The sequence below is a fragment of the Dendrobates tinctorius genome, unplaced genomic scaffold (assembly GCF_039654945.1).
Source record: "Dendrobates tinctorius isolate UK_male_01 unplaced genomic scaffold, ASM3965494v1 ptg000173l, whole genome shotgun sequence".
Taxonomy (NCBI): domain Eukaryota; kingdom Metazoa; phylum Chordata; class Amphibia; order Anura; family Dendrobatidae; genus Dendrobates; species Dendrobates tinctorius.
The window spans coordinates 7,985,188-8,010,756 of NW_027361840.1; the positions used below are offsets into that span (position 1 = coordinate 7,985,188).

The following is a 25,569-nucleotide window of genomic DNA, read 5'->3' on the forward strand; positions in this document are numbered from 1 at the left end:
AGCTCACCCTCCCAGACACTATGAGTAGGTCAAGAAAGTACTAAGTCTCTTATCCGCGTACACTGGGTTTGAACGCCCACATTGCCAAACTAATCTCCTTAGAGATGATGCCCTATCGGTTGGTGGAAAGCGCAGCTTTCCGCGAACTCATGGCCTATGCAGTACCACGCTATGACCTACCCAGTCGCCACTTCTTCTCTCGCAAAGCCATCCAAGCCCTCCACCTTCATGTGAAAGAGCGCATTGTCCATGCACTCAAGCAGTCAGTGAGTGGAAAGGTGCACCTCACAACTGATGCATGGTCCAGTCGGCATGGCCAGGGCCGTTACGTGTCCATCACTGCGCACTGGGTTAATGTGGTGGATGCAGGGTCCACAGGGGACAGCGGTGGTGGGACAGTGCTGCCTAGCCCACGGTATAGGAAACAGTTGGCTGTAGGCGTTCGACCCTCCTCCTCCTCCAGAAGCGAAAGCTCGTCCACAGTGCACAGTCGTACGAGCACTCCATCTGCAGCTGCCACTGTTGCACACGAGGTGTCCCCTTATCGAGCAGCTAGTGGAAAGCGTCAGCAGGCTGTGTTGCAGATGATGTGTTTAGGCGACAGACACACCGCGGAGGTGCTGGCCGAGTACTTTCAGCGACAAACTGAGTCATGGCTGGGCAGTGTACATCTTGAGGCAGGCAAGGTAGTTAGTGATAACGGCCGTAATTTTGTGGCAGCCATAGCCCTTTCAAAACTCAGCCACATACCTTGCTTGGCTCACACCTTGAACCTGGTGGTGCAGTGCTTCCTCAAAAATTATCCGGAGTTAACAGCCCTGCTCCAGAAGGTGCGAAGACTGTGCACGCACATCCGCCGGTCGCCTGTACACTCCGTTCGTATGCAGAAGCTGCAGCGATTGCTCCACCTTCCCAACCACCGCCTCATTATCGACATTGCAACAAGGTGGAACTCCACCCTGCACATGGTTGAGAGGCTGTGCGAACAGAGGCAAGCCATAATGCATTTGTGGGAGGATACACGGCCAGGCACTTTGAGAGCAGACATGGAGTTGACAGGTGTGCAGTGGTCGAAGCTGAAAGACCTCTGTAAAGTCCTTCAGTGTTTTGAGGAATGCACACGGCTGGTAAGCGCAGACGACGCCATCCTAAGCATGAGCATCCCACTTATGCGTCTGCTCATGCAAACTTTGACGCACCTTAAGGAGCAGGCGTCTGCAGTCAATGTTGATGAGGAGGAAGAGGAGGAGGGAATCCTTGATGACATTCAGCCATTGTCTGCTCAGGGACCTCTCCTGGACGAGGTGGAGGAAGAAGAGGAGGAGGAGGATGATGATGGGGATGATTACTTAGGGGAGGAGGATGCATCTCGTGGGGCAAGTGAAAATGTTGGCGTGGCAAGGTCTGGTACAGGGTTTGTGCGTGACTGGAGAGATGTGGATTTGCCAGAAAGTGCTCCTCCAACCAGCACTCGCAATGCATCATTGACACCGGGAACATTGGCCCACATGTCAGATTATGCCTTGCAGATCCTAAAAAGGGACCCCCGCATTGCCAAAATGATGAACGATGACGACTACTGGTTGGCCAGCATCCTGGATCCACGCTATAAAGGCAAATTACAAAACATCATGCCACAGGAGAACCTTGACCTAATATTGGCTAATAAACAAGCAACTCTGGTAAATCGGTTGCTTGAGGCATTCCCAGCACACAGCAGCGGTGATGCTTCTCACACGAGCCGTACGGGCCGGGGGCAGCTGGCAGAGGTGTTCGTGGTGCACACAGGAGAAGTGGTGTTGGAGACAGGGGTTTCATGACAATGTTGTGGACTGATTTTTCAAATACCGCTCACACAACTGGTAATACTGCATCGATGGAAAGTGACAGGAGAGAGCAGTTGTCAACTATGGTTACAAACTACTTTTCCTCCCATATCGATGTTCTCCCACACAGGTCATTCCCCTTTGACTATTGGGCCGCTAAACTGGACACCTGGCCTGAATTGGCACAATATGCCTTACAGGAGCTCGCTTGCCCAGCTGCAAGTGTCCTATCGGAAAGAGTCTTCAGTGCAGCTGGATCAATCCTGACAGAAAAAAGGACCCGTCTGTCAACCCAAAATGTGGATGATCTAACCTTCATTAAAATGAACCACGCATGGGTTTCCAAGGATTTTGTCCCACCTTCCCCTGATGACACATAGGGCGACAGAAAAATGGCTTGCTTTGGTCCACCTCTTCCTGCTACTTCACTTATTTCGCCTTTTGCATCAGCTGAATGTCCAACATCAACATATGCCACTTTCTAAAACTCCCTAACTGTGCTGCCCCCCCCCATGGCCGGGGTCACCACCTAGCGCACGAAACCGTGCGACTGCCGTTGCCCTGGACAGGTGGGTAGGCCGACTCTTGGGCGCGGGCACTGGCACAGGGTCCCTCATAGTGCCATCAAGTGTCTCTGACGGTGGTGGTGCACACCCGCCGTCAGACGCACCGCCGTACTATGAGGGGCCCAGTGCCAGTATCGACACCCACGAGTGGGCCCCCCTTGCTTGGGCAGGGCCCCAGCATTTGCAATCTTTACCTCTCCCTGCTCCTCCGCTGTGTAGTCTGGGCCGTCAAATCCATACTGGGCCTGACACCGTCTGAGCCTGCCTCCTGATCTATAGACATATATTTTGAATGTGTACGCTATCCATACATGTTATCCGGGGATACGGTACCCTTTCTCACCTTTGTGCAATCACGTGCAAGCCATACTGGGCCTAACACCGTCTGAGCCTGCCTCATGCTGTATAGACATATATTTTGAATGTGTACGCTATCCATACATGTTATCCGGGGATACGGTACCCTTTCTCACCTTTGTGCAATCACGTGTAATCCATACTGGGCCTGAGAATGGCTGGCGAGCTGTTAAGCAAGCTACAGCACCTGTGGTTTGCACACATAAGTTTTTCATTTTTTCAGGAATGACGGTTAGGCCTAATTCCGGAACTGCGGTTGACCTGCACTTACTGGGAAATCATCGTTCGCGAGTAATAATTGTAATCAGTGATCCCCATCACTAACGTTGTTCAGCGGGTTATCTGCACCTGTAAGCGACAAACGCTGGCCTTTTCAGTGTAGCGCACATGCAGCCACGGACATGTAAGGGCATGACAAACCAGTTATTGGCCAATCTCATGTTCCAGAGCCTCACGTGTCCCTCTAGTAAGCCGGACTCGGACCGCGGGGCATGACGGAGTCTCGTTCGTTAACGGAATTAAGCTTGCAATGTGTGCATCTGTTCTGTAGCTGGCATGGTTGAGGTTGCCCGTGTTGAGTCAAATTACGCCGCAGGCTCCACTCCTGGTGGTGCCCTTCTGGACATTCCTTTAAAGTTCAGCTTTGCAACCATGCTGCCCACTTAAATAAACACTTTGCCTTCATGAACGCTGTTTGGAGGGTCATGACTCGTGGGAATAACGCCGCCCAATAAGTTAACCTGCTAGAGAGATCCTTCGTTGCTCCCAAGCATGACATCACACTCCCTAGGAGGAAGGTAATGCCACTGTGGCGACCGTACTCCTGGGGGCGACACAAGTGCACTGATGCCCAGCCACTGCTCGATGAATCTGCTGGTACAATGACCCAGACCACTACATTCCCCTCGCACGCTACACGGCCTGAATCTGACCCTGATGAAACTCAGGTTACCCTTCCCATATACAGTTCCATCTTACACGGTGACAAAGAGGAAGCTGCAGATGAAAGTGCAGGTTCGGCCCACCCACCATCAGACACACCACCGTACTATCAGGGGCCCTGTGCCAGTGCCGTTGCCAACGAGTGGGCCCCCCCTGCTTGCTCAGGATCACAGCACTTGCAAAGTTGAAATACTGTGCAGTGAGATGGAAGATGGGGATGACGAGGAGTCCAGACTAGTACAGGGATTCCCTAGTGAGGAGACTTATTTGATTGTTTTCAATGTTGGGACAGCAATTCTTGGGGAGCTCTATACTCTGGAGAATGATAGATGGGGCCCACCATACACTGGAACATTCCAAAGGTGGACATCAGACACTGGAGCAGCATTTACAGGGCCCATTATACACTAGAGCATTAGAAATGGGGCCCATTATGTTTGGAGCATTATTTGGGCCCATAAGACAGTGGAGCTTCATCCATGGGGACCAACATATACTGTAGCATTATGTGGAGCTCATCATATACTGTTTCAAACATTATATGGGACCAATGATTCTGTATGGAGAAATAGATGGGCCTCGTCATGAGATGTAAAAAATGAAGTATTTTTCATTGTACTATACCGCTATTTATCTGCCGTATCGGAGCATGATGAGTTGTGGTATCTGTTAAAGGGGCGCTGTTTTGCCCAGGGCACATGAAAACCTGGAGCCAGCCCTACCCCCCCCCCACAACTTTAGCCAAATAACCCCCATTTTTCAGTGCGTAACTAGTATTATGAAGTTAATTAAGGTTGACAAGCTTAAGTAAGAAGAATTTATGCTTTTGGCATTCAAATGAGCACTGTAGGTGTGTTTCCTGTCCTCCTCTCACTGCCGACTTTAATTCCCCATTGACTTACATTGGGTTTCGTGTTTCGGTCGGACCCCCGACTTTTCCCTATAGTCGGCCGATTTTGCTCGACCCGACGTTTGGAAAAGTCGGGTTTCATGAAACGAAACTCGACCCTAAAAAAGCAAAAGTCGCTCAACTCTAGTGGCCATGCATCATAAAGCTGTCAGATGGATAATACAGACTCCTATAAAGTGCAACAGATAAGTCCAGTATATTGGTAACAAGATATAGCAGCAACAAAGTAAAGTTTCTATAGTGCATATTAGGCTGAATGAGGCATATTACCTGTTAGTGCAGTGATGAGCCCCAACGCGCGTTTCGTGTGTTGTGTTTTCCGGCGGGAGGGGGGGGCATTATGTGCATGAATATATTTCATCTATACTGTCTGGTGTTTTTTCTGGACATTAATCTAGCCTACAACTATTTCTGCATGCTTTTTGATTACAGCATTCTACTGATTATGAGATACAGAGCTAAGCAAACAGAACTAGCTTAGACAAAGCTACAACTGACACTACATCCCTTATAAATGAGTTTTGCCCCACAACAGGCATCTTTTAGCAGCTCAGATGATGATTGTGCCCAAAGTACACCGTCTCATCAAAAGACCGGTGACAATGAGGATTTCACCATCATCCAGGAATATGAGGAAATAAAGAAAAAATAACAGAGAATAGCCGAGCAGGGCGCGGACATTACCCCTGACAGAGGCCATGATGAGGAGCTGGAGGCTGTCTCTGCTGTCTCTGCTGCTTGTCTCTGCTGTCACATTACACGGCTGTCTCTCTGACACTGCAGAGCCGGGGATCAAAGATGGAAGATCTATAGGAGACATCACCGACCTCTACAACCAGAAGGAGGGGGTCACATACTTATACAAATCCCTGGACCAGATCCACATTTCTCCATCGAAGGTAGAGCACTGATTATGGAGACTTACCCAGAATGCATTTCATTTACAGCTTGTTATTTACATTAGATATTTGCATATAAAGCTCCATTCACATCCAAAGCTGAGCCTGATGGGAAGTCATGTGACAGTCGAGCTCTGGATGTGTAACTCACCTAAGCACCCACAATGTACAAGGAATCCAGAGGCTCTGTCTCTGCAGCTTTTTATATGACTGACTGGAGAGTAAAGGGGACTTTACATAGCGATATCGCTAGCAATATCGCTAAAGCGTCACCGATTTTGTGACGCAGCAGCGATATCGCCATGTGTGATACTTACCTCTGACTGGCTCCCCCGCTGTCTGTTGCTGATCGCGCAGCTCCATTTCTCGTCGGGCGCTTCCTGCTGGCGCTGACGAGCGACGTGTGGACGCGGGCGGGAGGACGTCAGGATCGCCTCGTCTGAAAGTTAAGTAACGACCGCTGTATCGCTGCTGCATCGCTGTGAGACCTTCCTGTGTGGCAGCTCACGAGCGATCATTTAGCGATGCACCAGCGATCCTGACCGGGTCGTATCATTGTCGGGATCGCTGGTGCATCGCTAAATGTAAAAGGGCCTTAAGACACAAAACCAAAAGTAGAAGGAAGGATTCACATAGAAGCCTTATCATATACAAGGTGCTGCTAAAAGTAAAAGAGATAATAAGAAAAGAGATTATGATGGTAAGAAAAATGAATCAGTGTAAAGACAAATATTTATCTGTTCATCACTTTCCTTCTCACAGGATACAAAATCATTCCTCATTAAAGAGACGGTGTGCCTGAAATCTGAGAATCCCGCTTTATCTCAATGTGATTTCAAGACGGACGGAGTAAGTAACAGAAACATTTGGTTTAGTGTTCCCTTTAATTTTTGAGCAGTATATATACATCAGGAGAAAAAAACCCAGCAATAATACTGCTCCTATGTACAAGAATATAACTACTATAATACTGCTCCTATGTATAATACTGCTCCTATGTACAAGAATATAACTACTATAATACTGCTCCTATGTACAAGAATATAACTACTATACTAATGCTCCTATGTAAAGAAAATAATTACTATAATACTGCTCCTATGTACAAGAATATAACTACTATAATACTGCTCCTATGTACAAGAATATAATTACTATAATACTGCTCCTATGTACAAGAATATAACTACTGTAATACTGCTCCTATGTACAAGAATATAACTACTACAATACTGCTATCCTGCTCCTATATCCAAGAATATCACTACTATAATACTGCCCCTATGTACAAGAATATAACTACTATAATACTGCCCCTATGTACAGGAATATAACTACTATAATACTGCTCCTATGTACAAGAATATAACTACTATAATACTGCTCCCATATACAAGAATATAAATACTATAATACTGCCCCTATGTACAAGAATATAACTATTATAATACTGTTCCTATGTACAAGAATATAACTACTATAATACTGCCTCCTAGCTGTGAGGTTGTGTCTTGTGGATCTCCTCATGTCTGGAGCAAGCCCAGGGAGGCGCCTCCCTGGGCGGGGAAGCTCCCCAGGCAAGGCCCAGGCTTCCCGGCCTACACTGGGACTAGCCTCTCAGGCTTCTACCAATGGGAATGTTAATCCCAAAGCCACTGTGAGTCCAGTGAATGCAGCGAGTCAAAGCTGCAGCAGTTCGGTGATGGAGTAAAAAGCTGTGAGTAAAGTTTTGGGAGGAAAACCTGCTCCAGTTCCAGCAAAGAAGCCAGAAGGAAAAGTCTCTGTGAGTGATGGAACCCAGCTGAATGTGAAGTCTTGTAGCTCCCCAGTCAGTAAGCAGCTTCTGCCAGGTGCACAGGTGAGATCGGCCCCAGCTGTGCAGATCACCTCTCCTGCTTCCAGGCAGAGACGGACGTCTTTGGAAAGACAGACAATGCAGGAGAACCTACAGCACATGGCAGTATGGCGCGGTCAGGACGCACACGGTCACAGTCAGGTGGCAGCGATAAACCTGCTGCGGAGCCTGCATCCAGCCAAGGGGCCACAAAACCATCCGTGGTGGAACCGCACAAGACTGTCTTCAAAACCCCTGTACCAGTGGTCAAGACTAAACCTGTGGGGCCGGCGCGTGCACCCGAGCTGCAGCTAGCGGATGAGATACCGGGACTTGTCCGAAAACTGGGTGAGTAACAACAGCAAAAAAAAGCGCTGCAAATGGAGGTAGACTTCATCTATAGTCTAAAGACCACTAATCCTGCCAGTAATGATGTGTATGACCTGAGACTGAACACACTGGGTGTACAGCTGGCGAGTGTTGTGCAGGACACTGAATCTGTGCTGGAGAGCATGGGGCCCCTGGCAGAGACCTACAGGAACCGGGAGCGGTTCGCCTCCTATAAGCAGGACTGTGCTGTAGAGGCCAGGACCCCTGATGTTCAGGACGGGACCCCCCAGCAGCGGACACGGCCAGTGTTACAGGCTGCCCGCTTCTGCTTCCAGGAGGGAAAACAACTGCAGCAGCAGGCAGCTCAGTGTGAACAGGAGCACACACTGCAGACTCCAGCAGAGGCACCACAGGTCCCAGAATGCCCCACACAGGAGCAGGACAGTGTATGTGAGACTGTTTGTGCTGATGAGGCTGAGGCAGCTCAGTGTGAACAGGAGCACACACTGCAGACTCCAGCAGAGGCACCACTGGTCCCAGAATGCCCCACACAGGAGCAGGACAGTGTATGTGAGACTGTTTGTGCTGATGAGGCTGAGGCAGCTCAGTGTGAACAGGAGCACACACTGCAGACTCCAGCAGAGGCACCACAGGTCCCAGAATGCCCCACACAGGAGCAGGACAGTGTATGTGAGACTGTTTGTGCTGATGAGGCTGAGGCAGCTCAGTGTGAACAGGAGCACACACTGCAGACTCCAGCAGAGGCACCACAGGTCCCAGAGTGCCCCACACAGGAGCAGGACAGTGTATGTGAGACTGTTTGTGCTGATGAGGCTGAGGCAGCCGACTGTGAACAGTGTGTGTTTGGTTTTATAATAATAATTGCCTCTATGTACAAGAATATAACTACTATAATACTGCTCCTATATACATGAATATAACTACTATAATACTGCCCCTATGGACAAGAATAGAACTACCATAATACTGCCCCTATGTACAAGAATATAACTACTATAATACTGCTCCTATATACAAGAATATAACTACTATAATACTACTCCTATGTACAAGAATATAACTACTATAATACTGCTCCTATGTACAAGAATATAACTGCTATAATACTGCCCCTATGTACAAGAATATATCTACTATAATACTGTCCCCTATGTACAAGAATATAACTACTATAATACTGCTCCTATGTACAAGAATATAACTACTATAATACTGCCCCCTATGTACAAGAATATAACTACTATAATACTGCTCCCTATGTACAAGAATATAACTACTATAATACCGTCCCCTGTGTACAAGAATATAACTACTATAATACCGTCCCCTGTGTACAAGAATATAACTACTATAATACTGCCCCTATGTACAAGAGTATAACTACTATAATATTGCTCCTATGTACAAGAATATAACTACTAAAATACTGCCCCCTATGTACAAAAATATAACTACTATAATACTGTCCCCTATGTACAAGAATATAACTACTATAATACTGTCCCCTGTGTACAAGAATATAGCTACTATACTACTGCTCCTATGTACAAGAATATAACTACTATAATACTGCTCCTATGTACAAGAATATAACTACTATAATACTGTCCCCTATGTACAAGAATATAACTACTATATATAACTACTGCTCCTATGTGCAAGAATATAACTACTATAATACTGCCCCTATGTGCAAGAATATAACTACTATACTACTGCCCCCTATGTACAAGGATATAACTACTATAATACTGCTCCTATATAAAAGAATATAACTACTATAATACTGCTCCTATGTACAAGAATATAACTACTATAATACTGATCCCTATATACAAGCATATAACTACTATAATACTGCCCCTATGTACAAGAATATAACTACTATAATACTGTCCCCTATGTACAAGAATATAGCTGCTATAATACTGCCCCTATGTACAAGAATATAACTACTATAATACTGCTCCTATGTACAAGAATGTAACTACTATAATACTGCCCCTATGTATAAGAATATAACTACTATAATACTGCTCCTATGTACAAGAATATAACTACTATAATACTGCTCCTATGTACAAGAATATAACTACTATAATACTGCTCCTATGTACAAGAATATAACTACTATAATACTGCTCCCTATATACAAGCATATAACTACTATAATACTGCCCCTATGTACACGAATATAACTACTATAATACTGTCCCTTATGTACAAGAATATAGCTGCTATAATACTGCCCCTATGTACAAGAATATAACTACTATAATACTGCCCCTATGTACAAGAATATAACTACTATAATACTGCTCCCTATGTACAGTTGTGGCCAAAAGTATTGACACCCCTGCAATTCTGTCAAATACTCAGTTTCTTCCTGAAAATGATTGCAAACACAAATTCTTTGTTATTATTATCTTCATTTAATTTGTCTTAAATGAAAAAACACAAAAAGAATTGTCCTAAAGCCAAATTGGATATAATTCCACACCAAACATAAAAAAGAGGGTGGACAAAAGTATTGGCACTGTTCGAAAAATCATGTGATGCTTCTCTAATTTGTGTAATTAACAGCACCTGTAACTTACCTGTGGCACCTAACAGGTGTTGGCAATAACTAAATCACACTTGCAGCCAGGTGACATGGATTAAAGTTGACTCCACCTCTGTCCTGTGTCCTTGTGTGTACCACATTGAGCATGGAGAAAAGAAAGAAGACCAAAGAACTGTCTGAGGACTTGAGAAACCAAATTGTGAGGAAGCATGAGCAATCTCAAGGCTACAAGTCCATCTCCAAAGACCTGAATGTCCCTGTGTCTACCGTGCGCAGTGTCATCAAGAAGTGTAAAGCCCATGGCACTGTGGCTAACCTCTATCAGGATCCTGAGAGCGTCGGCAACTGCCACGGCTGAGCAGGGTGACTTACCCACACTGCGGGAGAGCACGGGGCCCAATACGGTAGTGAAGGTTTAAGCAGACAGGACCTGAGACACGGAAAATAGTAAGGCGTACCAGGATCTATGATCACGTGACTGCAGGGGGCGGAGCTTAGCGTCCTACTACTGCAGATGATGTAATGTACCTACTGCAGGAATACTGTAGTAGAGGAGAAGAAAACGCAGGTCAGACAAGCAGAGGTCACACACGAGAGGGCGGTACAGTACCAAAGGGGCAAGCAGAGAATAGTCAAGTCACAAGCAGAGAGTCATACATGAGAGGGCGGTGCGGTACAAGAGAGACAGGCAGAACTCGTAACAGGGACATAACCGGATCAAAACCAAACAAGCAACAAGTTATCAGGCACAAGGCACACGTACACAAGAGGTCAACTAACTCAGCCGAGGGCAGGAGTATAACTGACACCGGACCTAGGTCCAGTGAGCATTAAATAGCCACCCTCTGCCAGAGAAAGGCAGAAACAATTAACCCCCTGTCTGACCAGGACGGGCCAAAGTGAAACCCCATCCTGGATCATGACAGTACCCTCCTCCTCAAAGGGTGGCCACTGGACCCCCAGGTCTCTCAGGATACTTGGCGTGAAAGGCCCGGACCAACCGATCCGCATGAACCGATCGAGCAGGAACCCACGACCGTTCTTCAGGACCGTAGCCTTTCCAATGTACCAGATATTGAAGGGCACGACAGACCAACCTAGAGTTGACAATTCGTTCCACCTCGTACTCAGACTGCCCGTCTACCAAAACTGGTGGCGGGGAAGCTGATGATCTATCCCCACCGGACCTCTCAGGTTTCAAAAGGGCCCTATGGAAAACATTGGGGATCCGCAGAGATGGCGGGAGACGCAACCGAAAAGCCACCGAGTTAACCGCTTCGGTAATTTCATAGGGACCTATAAACTTAGGTCCAAGCTTCGCAGAGGGGACCTTGAGCCTTATATTCTTGGTAGATAACCATACCTTATCCCCAATCTGAAACACCGGTCCCGCGGATCGTGTTTTGCCTGTGAAAACTTTAAATTTATCCTGGGCCTTCGTAATGTTACTCTGGACCTCCCGCCATACCTCCCCCAACCACTGGATAATCTCATCTGCCCCAGGACACCCAGAGTTCAAACGGGAAAATTCTCCAAAATGAGGATGAAACCCATAGTTGCAGAAAAAGGGAGATGAACCCGTAGACTGGTTAATGCGGTTGTTAAATGCAAACTCGGCCAACGGTAACACAGAACACCAATCATCCTGTCGGGCTGAGGTCAAGCAATGCAGACTTTGCTCCAGAGACTGATTGGTCCGCTCGGTCTGCCCATTAGTCTCTGAATGATAAGTGGATGAAAAGGACAGACCAATACCCAACCTCTTACAAAAAGCCCTCCAAAATCTGGAAACAAATTGCACTCCTCTATCAAACACCACATTCAAGGGTACCCCATGCAACCGCACAACATGCTCAACAAGCAATCTGGACAATGTTTCCGCATTAGGTAGAGCTGACAAAGGTACAAAATGTGCCTGCTTACTAAACCTGTCCACCACAACCCAAACGACGGTATTACCCTTGGAGGGGGGAAGGTTGGTGATGAAATCCATGGACAAATGAGTCCATGGTCTCTCAGGAATTGGCAGTGGTACCAATTCCCCGGCCGGCCGGTTATGGGGGGTTTTTGCACGGGCACAAACATCACATGCGGACACATATTCCCCAACATCAGAGGCTAAAGAAGACCATCAGAATACTCTAGCAATGGCCTTCTGGATAGCCGAGATCCCTGGATGTCCACCCAAAACTGAGTCATGGAACTCCCGGAGGACCTTGAAACGAAACTGAGCTGGCACGAAAAGTTTATCCACCAGCTTAGCCGGAGGTGCAAGAGACTGGCCTTCCCGAATCTCCCGTTCCAACATATTAGAAACACCTGCCACCACCACCCCAGGCTGAAGAATGGAGGATGGAGGTTCGGGGGGGGACACCGGATCTAGACTGTGTGACAAGGCATCAGCTCTGACATGTTTGGATCCTGGCCAAAAAGTGATCGAGAAGTTGAATCGGGAAAAAAAAGTGACCATCTAGCCTGTCTGGGAGTCAACCTTTTAGCTGACTCAATGTAAGCTAGGTTTTTGTGGTCCGTAATTACGATTATAGGATGGACAGCCCTCTCCAAAAAATGCCTCCATTCTTCAAAGGCCAACTTTACGGCCAGAAGTTCTCGATTCCCAACATCATAGTTTCTCTCCGCAGGGGAGAATTTCTTTGAGAAAAAGGCGCAAGGTCTCAAATTGGTCAAAGTGGTGGGTCGCTGGGACAATACCGCCCCCACCCCCACCTCTGAGGTGTCTGTTATGAATGAGTCACCGTAGGAGGCAAAAGCAGAAATACAAGCTAAGTCCAGAAAACCAGAGAAATTTGCAACTATCAGATTGCAGACCCCTGAACCTATCAACACAACTAGCAGTAGCCGTGGGGGGTTCCTACGATGCCCTAGACCCCTCGATCACAGCCAGAGAAATACATAGGCCTAAAGAAAGAAAAGGGGAAATCTAAACTGCCCCAGAGCAGACCCCAAAGCAATAGGCAGCCCCCAACATATAATGACGGTGAAGCAAGATGAAAATACTAACACAGACAGAAAGATAGACTGAGCAAAGATGGGGCCCCAAAACTACCTAGATAGGAAAGGACAGGAAGGCTGCTATCTGCAATCTGCCAAAACCCTATCAAAGACATAAGCCAACAAGCTGATATGAAAAAGGCCCTGAAGCAGCTAGGCTTCAAAAACTGAATCAGCACTCAGGTATTTTCAGAAGACAGAGCTAAATGAATTCAGCACACCCCAGCAGGGAATGGCAGAAATCCAGAAAAACAAAGCAAAAACAAAGTCAAAGCACAAAAGCAAAAGGCCGAGCAGCAAACTTAGCTTTGGAGGAGCAGGAATTCAGACTGGTCTCCAAGGATCCCACAGAGAAATCACCCGCAGGGCAGAAGGGCGTCGGCAGCATTATATCCAGTCCGTAACTCCACTCAGCCAGTCACAATCATCAGCCTCAGGTGTTTGACAATCAGGCTCACTACCTTTCTTTACCAGAAGAGGGAGTTCCTCGGGCCTCAGTAATGAAGGGGAAAATGAACCCACAACAGTACCTCCCCCTTGAGGAGGGGTCACCGAACCCTCAACTATGCCACCAGGGCGATCAGGGTGCGCCCGATGAAAGGCACGCACCAATAGTTTGGCATGAATATCAGAGGCGGAGACCCAGGAATTATCCTCCTGACCATAACCCTTCCACTTAACCAAATACTGGAGTCTCCGTCTAGCCAGACGGGAATCCAGTACTTTCTCTACCTCATACTCCATGTTACCTTCAACCAATACAGGGTCTGGAGGTGCCACCCCCGGAACAACAGGTTCAACAAACCTCTTCAACAAAGATTTATGGAACACATTATGGATTTTAAATGTGACAGGAAGAGCCAAACGAAAAGAGACCGGATTAATAATCTCCACAATCTTGTAAGGTCCAATAAATCTAGGCTTAAACTTAGGAGAAGCCACCTTCATAGCAATATTTTTTGATGATAACCACACCATATCACCAACCTTAAACTGGGGACCAATGGTCCTATGTCGGTTGGAAAACCGCTGGGCCTTCTCCTGGGAGAGAGATAACTTATCCACCACTTGGTCCCAGATCTGGTGCATTCTCTCCACCACAGTGTCAACACCTGGGCAGGCAGAGGGCTCCATCTGCCCTGAAGAAAATCGAGGATGAAACCCAAAGTTACAAAAAAAAGGTGACATCAAAGTGGCAGAACTAGCTCTATTATTCAAAGCAAATTCGGCCAAGGGCAAAAATGAAACCCAATCATCCTGATCAGCAGAAATAAAACATCTCAAATATGACTCCAAGGTCTGGTTTGTTCTCTCTGTCTGCCCATTGGTCTGAGGGTGAAAAGCAGAGGAGAAGGACAACTGAATTCCCAGCCTGGAACAGAAAGTTCTCCAAAATCTAGACACAAACTGCACTCCTCTGTCAGATACAATGTTCTCAGGAATCCCATGCAAACGAACCACCTGTTGTAAAAACAGGGGCACCAACTCAGAGGAAGACAGCAACTTAGGGAGTGGTACAAGATGAACCATCTTAGAGAACCTATCACAAATCACCCAAATAACAGTCATCCTCTGAGAGACAGGCATATCAGAGATGAAATCCATTGAAATATGGGTCCATGGCCTCTTGGGGACAGGCAAAGGCATCAACAACCCACTAGAGCGAGAACACGATTTAGACCGGGAGCACGTCCCACAGGACTGCACAAAATTCCTGACATCACGAGACAAGGAGGGCCACCAAAAAAACCGACTCACCAGATCTCTAGTACCAAAAATACCTGGATGACCAGCCAAAGCAGAGCAATGAACTTCAGACATCACTCTCTTCTTCCACTGGTCAGGAACATACAACTTTCCACTGGGACAACACTCAGGTTTGTCCTCCTGGAACTCTTCCAGAGCACGTCTCAAATCGGGCGAGATGGCAGAAAGAACTACCCCTTCGCCTAAGATGGTAGCAGGCTTGGTCACCACAGGAGAATCAGCAAGGAAGCTCCTAGAGAGGGCGTCTGCCTTGACATTCTTTGTTCCAGGAAGAAAAGAAACCACAAAATCAAAACGTGTAAAAAACAAGGCCCACCTAGCCTGTCTAGGGTTCAAGCGCTTAGCCGACTCTAGGTAAATCAAATTCTTGCTTAGCTCCCTCCAACCAATGTCTCCACTCCTCAAATGCCCATTTCATGGCCAACAGTTCCCTATTCCCCACATCATAGTTACGTTCAGATGGAGAGAACTTTCGGGAAAAGAAAGCACAGGGATTCATTTTAGATGTTACAGGATCCTTTTGGGACAAAACAGCTCCTGCACCAATCTCAGAAGCATCCACCTCTACCTGGAATGGAAGTGAGACATCAGGTTGCCGCAAAACCGGGGCGGAGGTGAATCTTCGCTTCAACTCCTGAAAGGAAGAAACAGCCTCCGAAGACCAATTTAACACATCAGCACCCTTTTTAGTCAAATCAGTCAATGGCTTGGCAATACTAGAAAATTTTGCTATAAATTTCCGATAAAAATTAGCAAAACCCAAAAACTTCTGGAGGGCCTTCAAATAAGTGGGCTGAACCCAATCGTGAATGGCCTGTACCTTGGCCGGGTCCATTTCAATAGTTGACGGGGACAAAATAAATCCCAAAAAAGAAATCCTCTGTACTCCAAAAAGGCATTTAGATCCCTTGACATACAGGGAATTCTCCCTCAAGGTCCGGAACACAGTCCGAATATGTTCCACATGAGAATCCCAATCCTTGGAGAAGATCAAAATATCATCCAGATAGATAATCAAAAATTTATCGACAAAATCTCGGAAAATATCTTTCATGAAGCACTGGAAGACAGAAGGGGCATTAGTGAGCCCAAAAGGCATCACCAGGTACTCAAAATGTCCCTCCGGAGTATTAAACGCCATCTTCCATTCATCCCCATGCTTAATGCGAATAAGATTATACGCCCCCCTGAGGTCAAGCTTGGTAAACCAGCAAGCACCTTTCACTCTGGAGAATAGATCAGAAATCAGGGGTAACGGATGCTGATATTTAACAGTAATTTTGTTAAGGGCACGATAATCGATACAAGGTCTTAATGATCCATCCTTTTTGGCTACAAAAAAAAAACCGGCACCCAAGGGTGACGAGGATGGTCTAATATGACCCTTCTCCAACGCCTCCTTAATATAAGATCGCATAGCCTCGTGCTCGGGTACAGATAAATTGAAGAGCCGACCCTTGGGAAATTTACACCCCGGGCTCAGTTCAATTGCACAGTCATAACTCCTATGAGGAGGCAGAGACGCAGACTCATTCTCACTAAATACATCATAAAAGTCCGCCAAATAATCAGGAACATCATGTGACTGAGGAGAGGTGGAAAACACCGGAGCCTCACTAAAGGCACACCGACAACCCCAACTCACAACAGACACAGATTTCCAATCCAAAACTGGATTATGAATCTGTAACCAGGGAAACCCCAGAACAACAGTATCATGCAGATTATGCAACACCAGAAATCTGCAATTTTCTTGATAGTCTGGGGCGACCCGCATTACCACCTGGGTCCAAAACTGGGGTTTATTTTTAGCCAAAGGAGTAGCATCAATTCCCCTCAAAGAGATAGGCGTCTGCAGAGGTGTCATCGGAAATCCACAACGTTTAGCAAAATCCAAGTCCATTAGGTTTAGGGCTGCTCCCGAATCCACAAACGCCTTGGCGGAAAATGTGGACAGGGAGCAGATCAGAGTAATAGCCAGAAGAAACTTAGGTTGAACACCCCCAACAGAAAACGTGTGTGCAAAGCGTTTCTCTCGTTTGGGACAGACAGAAATAATATGCGAGGCATCTCCACAGAAAAAACACAACTTATTACGCCTTCTGAACTCCTGACGCTGCTCTCTGGAAAAAACTCTATCACATTGCATAGGTTCAGACATTTGTTCAACAGGTGGCAACACCTCTCGTGCAGCTTTGCGTTCACGCAAACGCCGATCAACCTGAATGGCTGACATAGAATCGTCAAGACCAGAGGGAACAGGAAATCCCACCATAGTATCTTTTACGGCTTCTGACAACCCCTTCCGAAAGAGAGCAGCCAAGGCATTATCATTCCAGGTAGTAAGTACACTTTTTTTTTTTTTTTACAATTCTTTCCTGCTATTGAGTACCCTAGAATCTGCGGTATGGCGGGTGATTCTGTTATGAATGAGTCACCGTAGGAGGCAAAAGCAGAAATACAAGCTAAGTCCAGAAAACCAGAGAAGTTGGCAACTATCAGATTGCAGACCCCTGAACCTATCAACACAACTAGCAGTAGCCGTGGGGGTTCCTACGATGCCCTAGACCCCTCGATCACAGCTGGAGAAATACATAGGCCTAAAGAAAGAAAAGGGGAAATCTAAACTGCCCCAGAGCAGACCCCAAAGCAATAGGCAGCCCCCAACATATAATGACGGTGAAGCAGGATGAAAATACTAACACAGACAGAAAGATAGACTGAGCAAAGATGGGGCCCCAAAACTACCTAGATAGGAAAGGACAGGAAGGCTGCTGTCTGCAATCTGCCAAAACCCTATCAAAGACATAAGCCAACAAGCTGATATGAAAAAGGCCCTGAAGCAGCTAGGCTTCAAAAACTGAATCAGCACTCAGGTATTTTCAGAAGACAGAGCTAAATGAATTCAGCACACTCCAGCAGGGAATGGCAGAAATCCAGAAAAACAAAGCAAAAACAAAGTCAAAGCACAAAAGCAAAAAGCCGAGAACGCAAACAGCTTTGGAGGAGCAGGAATTCAGACTGGTCTCCAAGGATCCCACAGAGAAATCACCCGCATGGTAGAAGGGCGTCGGCAGCATTATATCCAGTCCGTAACTCCACTCAGCCAGTCACAATCATCAGCCTCAGGTGTTTGACAATCAGGCTCACTACCTTTCTTTACCAGAAGAGGGAGTTCCTCGGGCCTCAGTAATGAAGGGGAAAATGAACTCACAACAGGTGTCCACCTCAACAATAAATGGTTCAGACGGGTCCGGTTGAATAAGAACCGGAGCAGACATGAAACATTTTTTTTTATAAATTGAAACGCCGCTATCGCTATCTTGATATCGGCCCCCTTTTGAGTCATGTCTGTGAGGGGTTTAACCACCTGTGAGAACCCCCTTATAAATTTGCGATAATAATTGGCGAATCCTAGGAAACGCTGCAGAGCCTTCAAATCACAAGGTTGAACCCACTCGACAATGGCCTTCACCTTATTAGGATCCATGCGATACCCTTCAGCAGACACAATGAACCCCAGAAAAGACAGTTCCTGAACAAAAAATAAACATTTCTCTAGTTTAGCAAAGAGACAGTTCTCCCGAAGCCTTTGGAGAACTGCCCGAATATGACCAATATGAGCCTGTTTATCAGGAGAGTAGATCAATATGTCATCCAAATACACCACCATAAAACGTCCAATAAAATCAGAGAACACATGATTTATGAAATTTTGGAAGACCGCTGGAGCATTGGTCAGACCGAAAGGCATGACCAAATTTTCAAACAACCCTTCAGAAGTGAGAAAAGCAGTTTTCCACTCATCTCCTTCCCGGACTCGGATAAGGTTATACGCTCCCCGTAGATCTAATTTCGAAAACCACTTAGCTCCGGACAACTGGTTGTATAATTCAGGAATAAGTGGGAGGGGATACGTAATTCTCACAGTTATCTTATTTAACTCACGAAAATCGAGGCATGGGCGTAAACCACCGTCTTTTTTCTTTACGAAAAAGAACCCCGCCACCACGGGAAAAACAGAAGGACGAATGTGTCCCTTACGGAGACTCTCGTAAATCTATTCCTTCATCGCATCCCGTTCTGGACCTGAAAGGTTATACAAGCGGGCCTTGGGCAATTTAGCACCTGGAACCAGGTCAATGGCATCATCAAAGGTGTGGTGGTAAAACCTCAGCCTCGTTTTCGGAGAAAACGTCCGTATAGTCTTTTAGGTACTCCGGAATACCTTTCAGACCCACGGATGACACAGACACAGTAACAAGACATTTTTCAGAACAATAGGGACCCCATTTAACAATGTCCCGAGATTCCCAGTTAATCACAGGATTATGTAATTGTAACCAGGGGAACACCAACACCAGTCCCGCAGGCAGGTTGTCCATAACAAAACATGAAATATGTTCCTGGTGCAAGGAACTCACTTTAAGGAGAAAACCTTCTGTACGAAATATGACATTATTCTTAGCCAGTGGTGTTTTGTCAATTGCTACAACGTGAATAGGAGTCTCCAACCTAAATGTCTCTTACACCTGGACACCAAGTCAGAGTCAATAAAGTTCAACGACGATCCACAATCCACGAAAGCAGAAGTGGTTGTGGGGACACTCCCACAACAAAGTTCGACTTGTAACAACATTTTAGAAAAGGGTACCTGAGAGCCTGCGTGACCTCCACGACAATCACCCGGGCTCAGTCGCTTGCAGGTTGGTGGATAAGAAGGGCACTCCTTTTTCCAATGTCCGCAATCCCCACAGGAAAAACAGCACTTTCCCAAGCGCCATTGTCTCTTTCCTTTCTCCTTGAAGTCGATGGTTCCCATCTCCATGGTTTCCAATGTAAGACTGGCTCCCCTTCCTTGAGAAAATAATGGGGTTTCAACCTGCATCACTCCCCTGGCCTGTAGCCTGCGATCCATTCGGATGGCTTGTGTCATAGCCTCCTCCAGTGAATCAAGCTTAGGGTGGAGAGCCAAGGCATCTTTCAGATGTTCAGACAGACCTCTACGGAACAAACCCTGGAGGGCGGCATCATTCCAGCAGACCTCAGCAGCCCAGCGTCTGAACTCTGAGCAGAACTACTCGGCTGAGTGCTTCCCCTGACATCCTCAGCCATATGCATCCAATCAGGCTCATCATAAATATGCCCCAAGGCCTCAAAAAATACATCCACAGTCATACGCTCAGGGGCAGTGGTAGGAAGGGAGAAAGCCCAAGCCTGGGGAGCTCCCCTTAACAGAGACAATGATCCCTACTCTCTGACTTTCATCCCCCGAAGAGTGTAGTCTCAATGAAAAAAAAAGCTTACAGCCCTCCTTGAACACTTTGAATTTCCTTCTATCTCCCGAAAAAGTATCCGGTAACTTAACTGGAGATTCAGGGGAAATTACTGTAACCTCCCGAGCCCCTGATGATAAAACCCCCTGCACAGTGTCAGCGATCAGCTGCTGAGCCTGAGCAAGGGCTAGTTGTTCCCCCAGGAGTCTCTGAGACATCTGAGTCAGGTGCTTTACCTGCTCAGAAAGAGCGTGCATAGGATCCATCACACACACAGGAGAAGGAGAGCAGAGAAAAAAATGGTAACGGTCAGTTATAATGTCAGGATCCTGTCAGCGTCGGCAACTGCCACGGCTGAGCAGGGTGACTTAGCCACACTGCGGGAGAGCACGGGGCCCAATACGGTAGTGAAGGTTTAAGCAGACAGGACCTGAGGCACGGAAAATAGTAAGGCGTACCAGGACCTACGATCATGTGACTGCAGGGGGCAGAGCTTAGCGTCCTACTGCTGCAGATGATGTAATGTACCTACTGCAGGAATACTGTAGTAGAGGAGAGGAAAATGCAGGTCAGACAAGCAGAGGTCAAACACGAGAGGGCGGTGTGGTACCAAAGGGATGAGCAGAGAATAGTCAAATCACAAGCAGAGAGTCATACACAAGAGGGCAGTGCGGTACAAGAGGGACAGGCAGAACTCGTAACAGGGACAGAACCGGATCAAAACCAAACAAGCAACAAGTTATCAGGCACAAGGCACACGTACACAAGAGCTCAACTAACTCAGCCAAGGGCAGGAGTATAACTGACACCGGACTTCGGTCCAGTGAACATTAAATAGCCACCCTCTGCCAGAGAAAGGCAGAAACAATTAACCCCCTGTCTGACCAGGACGGGCCAAAGCGAAACCCCGTCCTGGATCATGACAACCTCCCTAGATGTGGACAGAAAAGAAAAATTGACAAGAAGTTTCAACGCAAGATTGTGCGGATGTTGGATAAAGAACCTCGACTAACATACAAACAAGTTCAAGCTGCCCTGCAGTCCGAGGGTACAACAGTGTCAACCCGTACTATCTGTCATCGTCTGAATGAAAAGGGACTGTATGGTAGGAGACCCAGGAAGACCCCACTTCTTACCCGAGAACTAAAAAAGCCACGCTGGAGTTTGCCAAAACTTACCTGAAAAAGCCTAAAACGTTTTGGAAGAATGTTCTCTGGTCAGATGAGAAAAAAGTAGAGCTTTTTGGGCAAAGGCATCAACATAGAGTTTACAGGAGAAAAAAAGAGGCATTCAAAGAAAAGAACACAGTCCCTACAGTCAAACATGGCGGAGGTTCCCTGATGTTTTGGGGTTGCTTTGCTGCCTCTGGCACTGGACTGCTTGTCCGTGTGCATGGCATTATGAAGTCAGAAGACTACCAACAAATTTTGCAGCATAATGTAGGGCCCAGTGTGAGAAAGCTGGGTCTCCCTCAGAGGTCATGGGTCTTCCAGCAGGACAATGACCCAAAACACACTTCAAAAAGCACTAGAAATTGGTTTGAGAGAAAGCACTGGAGACTACTAAGGTGGACAGCAATGAGTCCAGACCTGAATCCCATAGAACACCTGTGGAGAGATCTAAAAATGGCAGTTTGGAGAAGGCACCCTTCAAATATCAGGGACCTGGAGCAGTTTGCCAAAGAAGAATGGTCTAAAATTCCAGTAGAGCATTGTAAGAAACTCATTGATGGTTACCGGAAGCGGTTGGTCGCAGTTATTTTGGCTAAAGGTTGTGCAACCAAGTTTGTCTGGCCCATTTTTAGAGTTTTGTGTGAAATGATCCATGTTTTGCTTTTTGCTTCATTCTCTTTTGTGTTTTTTCATTTAAGACATATTAAATGAAGATAATACCAAAGAATTTGTGTTTGCAATCATTTTCAGGAAGAAACTGAGTATTATCTGACAGAATTGCTCGGGTGTCAATATTTTTGTCCACAACTGTACAAGACTATAACTACTATATTACTGCCCCTATATACAAGAATATAACTACTATAATAATGCTCCCTATGTACAAGACTATATCTACTATAATACTGCCCCTATATACAAGAATATAACTACTATAATAATGCTCCCTATGTACAAGAATATAACTACTATAATACTGCTCCTATGTACAAGAATATAACTACTATAATACTGCCCCCTATGGACAAGAATATAACTACTATAATACTGCTGCTATGAACAAGAATATAACTACTATAATACTGTCCCCTATGTACAGGAATATAACTACTATAATACTGCTCCTATGTACAAGAATATAACCACTATAATACTGCCTCCTATGTACAAGAATATATGTACTATAATACTGCTCCAATGTACAAGAATATAACTACTATAATACTGCTCCTATGTACAAGAATATAACTACTATAATACTGCCCCTATGTACAAGAATATAACTACTATAATACTGCTCCTATGTACAAGAATATAACTACTATAATACTGCTTCCTATGTACAAGAATATAACTACTATAATACTGCCTCCTATGTACAAGAATATAACTACTATAATACTGCTTCCTATGTACAAGAATATAACTACTATAATACTGCCCCTATGTACAAGAATATAACTACTATAATACTGCTCCTATGTACAAGAATATAACTACTATAATACTGCTTCCTATGTACAAGAATATAACTACTATAATACTGCCTCCTATGTACAAGAATATAACTATTATAATACTGTCCCCTATGTACAGGAATATAACTACTATAATACTGCTCCTATGTACAAGAATATAACTACTATAATACTGCTCCTATGTACAAGAATATAACTACTATAATACTGTCCCCTATGTACAAGAATATAACTACTATAATACTGCTCCTATGTACAAGAATATAACCACTATAATACTGCCTCCTATGTACAAGAATATATGTACTATAATACTGCTCCAATGTACAAGAATATAACTACTATAATACTGCTCCTATGTACAAGAATATAACTACTATAATACTGCTTCCTATGTACAAGAATATAACTACTATAATACTGCCTCCTATGTACAAGAATATAACTACTATAATACTGCTTCCTATGCACAAGAATATAACTACTATAATACTGCCCCTATGTACAAGAATATAACTACTATAATACTGCTCCTATGTACAAGAATATAACTACTATAATACTGCTTCCAATGTACAAGAATATAACTACTATAATACTGCCTCCTATGTACAAGAATATAACTACTATAATACTGCCTCCTATGTACAAGAATATAACTACTATAATACTGCCTCCTATGTACAAGAAAATAACTACTATAATGCTGCTCCAATGTACAAGAATATAACTACTATAATACTGCTCCTATGTACAAGAATATAACTACTATAATACTGCCCCTATGTACAAGAATATAACTACTATAATACTGCCTCCTATGTACAAGAATATAACTACTATAATACTGCTCCAATGTGCAAGAATATAACTACTATAATACTGCCTCCTATGTACAAGAATATATGTACTATAATACTGCTCCAATGTACAAGAATATAACTACTATAATACTGCTCCTATGTACAAGAATATAACTACTATAATACTGCCCCTATGTACAAGAATATAACTACTATAATACTGCTCCTATGTACAAGAATATAAGGACTATAATACTGCTCCAATGTGCAAGAATATAACTACTATAATACTGCTTCTATGTACAAGAATATAACTACTATAATACTGCCCCTATGTGCAATAATATAACAACTATAATACTGCTCCCATGTACAAGAATATAACTACTATAATACTGCCCCTATGTACAAGAATATAACAACTATAATACTGCTCCTATGTACAAGAATATAACTCCTATAATACTGCCCCCTATGTACAAGAATATAACTACTATATTACTGCTCCTATGTACAAGAATATAACTACTATAATACTGCCCCTATGTACAAGAGTATAACTACTATAATACTGCTCCTATGTACAAGAATATAACTACTATAATACTGCCTCCTATGTGCAAGAATATAACTACTATAATACTGCCCCTATGTACAAGAATATAACTACTATAATACTGCCTCCTATGTACAAGAATATAACTACTATAATACTGCCTCCTATGTACAAGAATATAACTACTATAATACTGCCCCTATGTACAAGAATATAACTACTATAATACTGCCTCCTATGTACAAGAATATAACTACTATAATGCTGCTCCAATGTACAAGAATATAACTACTATAATACTGCTCCTATGTACAAGAATATAACTACTATAATACTGCCCCTATGTACAAGAATATAACTACTATAATACTGCCTCCTATGTACAAGAATATAACTACTATAATACTGCTCCAATGTACAAGAATATAACTACTATAATACTGCTCCCTATGTACAAGAATATAACTACTATAATACTGCCTCCTATGTACAAGAATATAAGTACTATAATACGAGCTGATTCTGCAAAGGTTGGTCTCCAAAGAGGAAATGTATCACCAACAGTCAGCTGATGCATCAAGTGACGTTTTAAAGGATGTGGGAGTGGTCACCAGCAACATCAGCTGACCCAACAGCACTGCAGTAACACCAGCTGACAGTGGGGAAAACTGCTTTTAACCCCCGCTGGCCTGAAAGGAAAAAGTTTTAATGTGAGAGGAACCAGAGCTGCCACAAATCCAAAAATGGATCATGACAATAGCTACTATAATACTGCCCCCTATTACGATGCTGCAAATGCAGGCAGAATCTAGCTCTGCTAGGGGACTTAAAAGTGGAGAGAGGTCCAGCACACAGATGAAGCAGACCTGCTGTGCAGCAGCAAAGCTACCACCAGGTGGCAGCAGAGAAGTGAAACAAGCTGGGTCAAATCCTAGACTGTAGCACAGTTGGGTTGCCCTTCCAGAGCCGTGGGGTACTCGGTACCGGGCCGGTGTCAGGGGAATGTGTCACAGCAGCAGTGACCCGGACCGTGGCCCTGGGCGCCCAAGTCAATGGCGGAATGTATATGTAGTTAATGGAATAGAATAGTTCGTGACGCCACTTGCTCGGCAAGGGAGGTGTTAAGCCATCGCTGCAGACAGATCCTCTGGGACAGATGGTAGGATGCTGCAGTGATGGTATAGCCCTCCACAGGCAGGGCAGATGTCCCAGGGCAGTGTAGTTATTTTGGAAAGGCGCAGGCAGTGTAAAGAATGG

The 25,569-nt window shown here is 45.1% G+C and overlaps 1 protein-coding gene across 2 annotated transcripts in view; it reads left to right on the forward strand.

The window, feature by feature from the left end:
- LOC141054009 (cathelicidin-related antimicrobial peptide Bf-CRAMP-like) overlaps positions 1-25,569 on the forward strand; it is a 75,205-nt gene that overhangs the window by 21,558 nt on the left and 28,078 nt on the right. The window contains exons 1-2 of one of the 2 annotated variants that reach the window (XM_073551151.1): positions 5,240-5,500; positions 6,263-6,349. In XM_073551151.1, the coding sequence (XP_073407252.1) occupies positions 5,300-5,500; positions 6,263-6,349 (288 nt within the window). In that variant the 5' untranslated portion in view covers positions 5,240-5,299. Of the gene's footprint in view, positions 1-5,239; positions 5,501-6,262; positions 6,350-25,569 lie in introns of those variants that run through there. The other variant, XR_012221328.1, reaches the window with a different exon arrangement.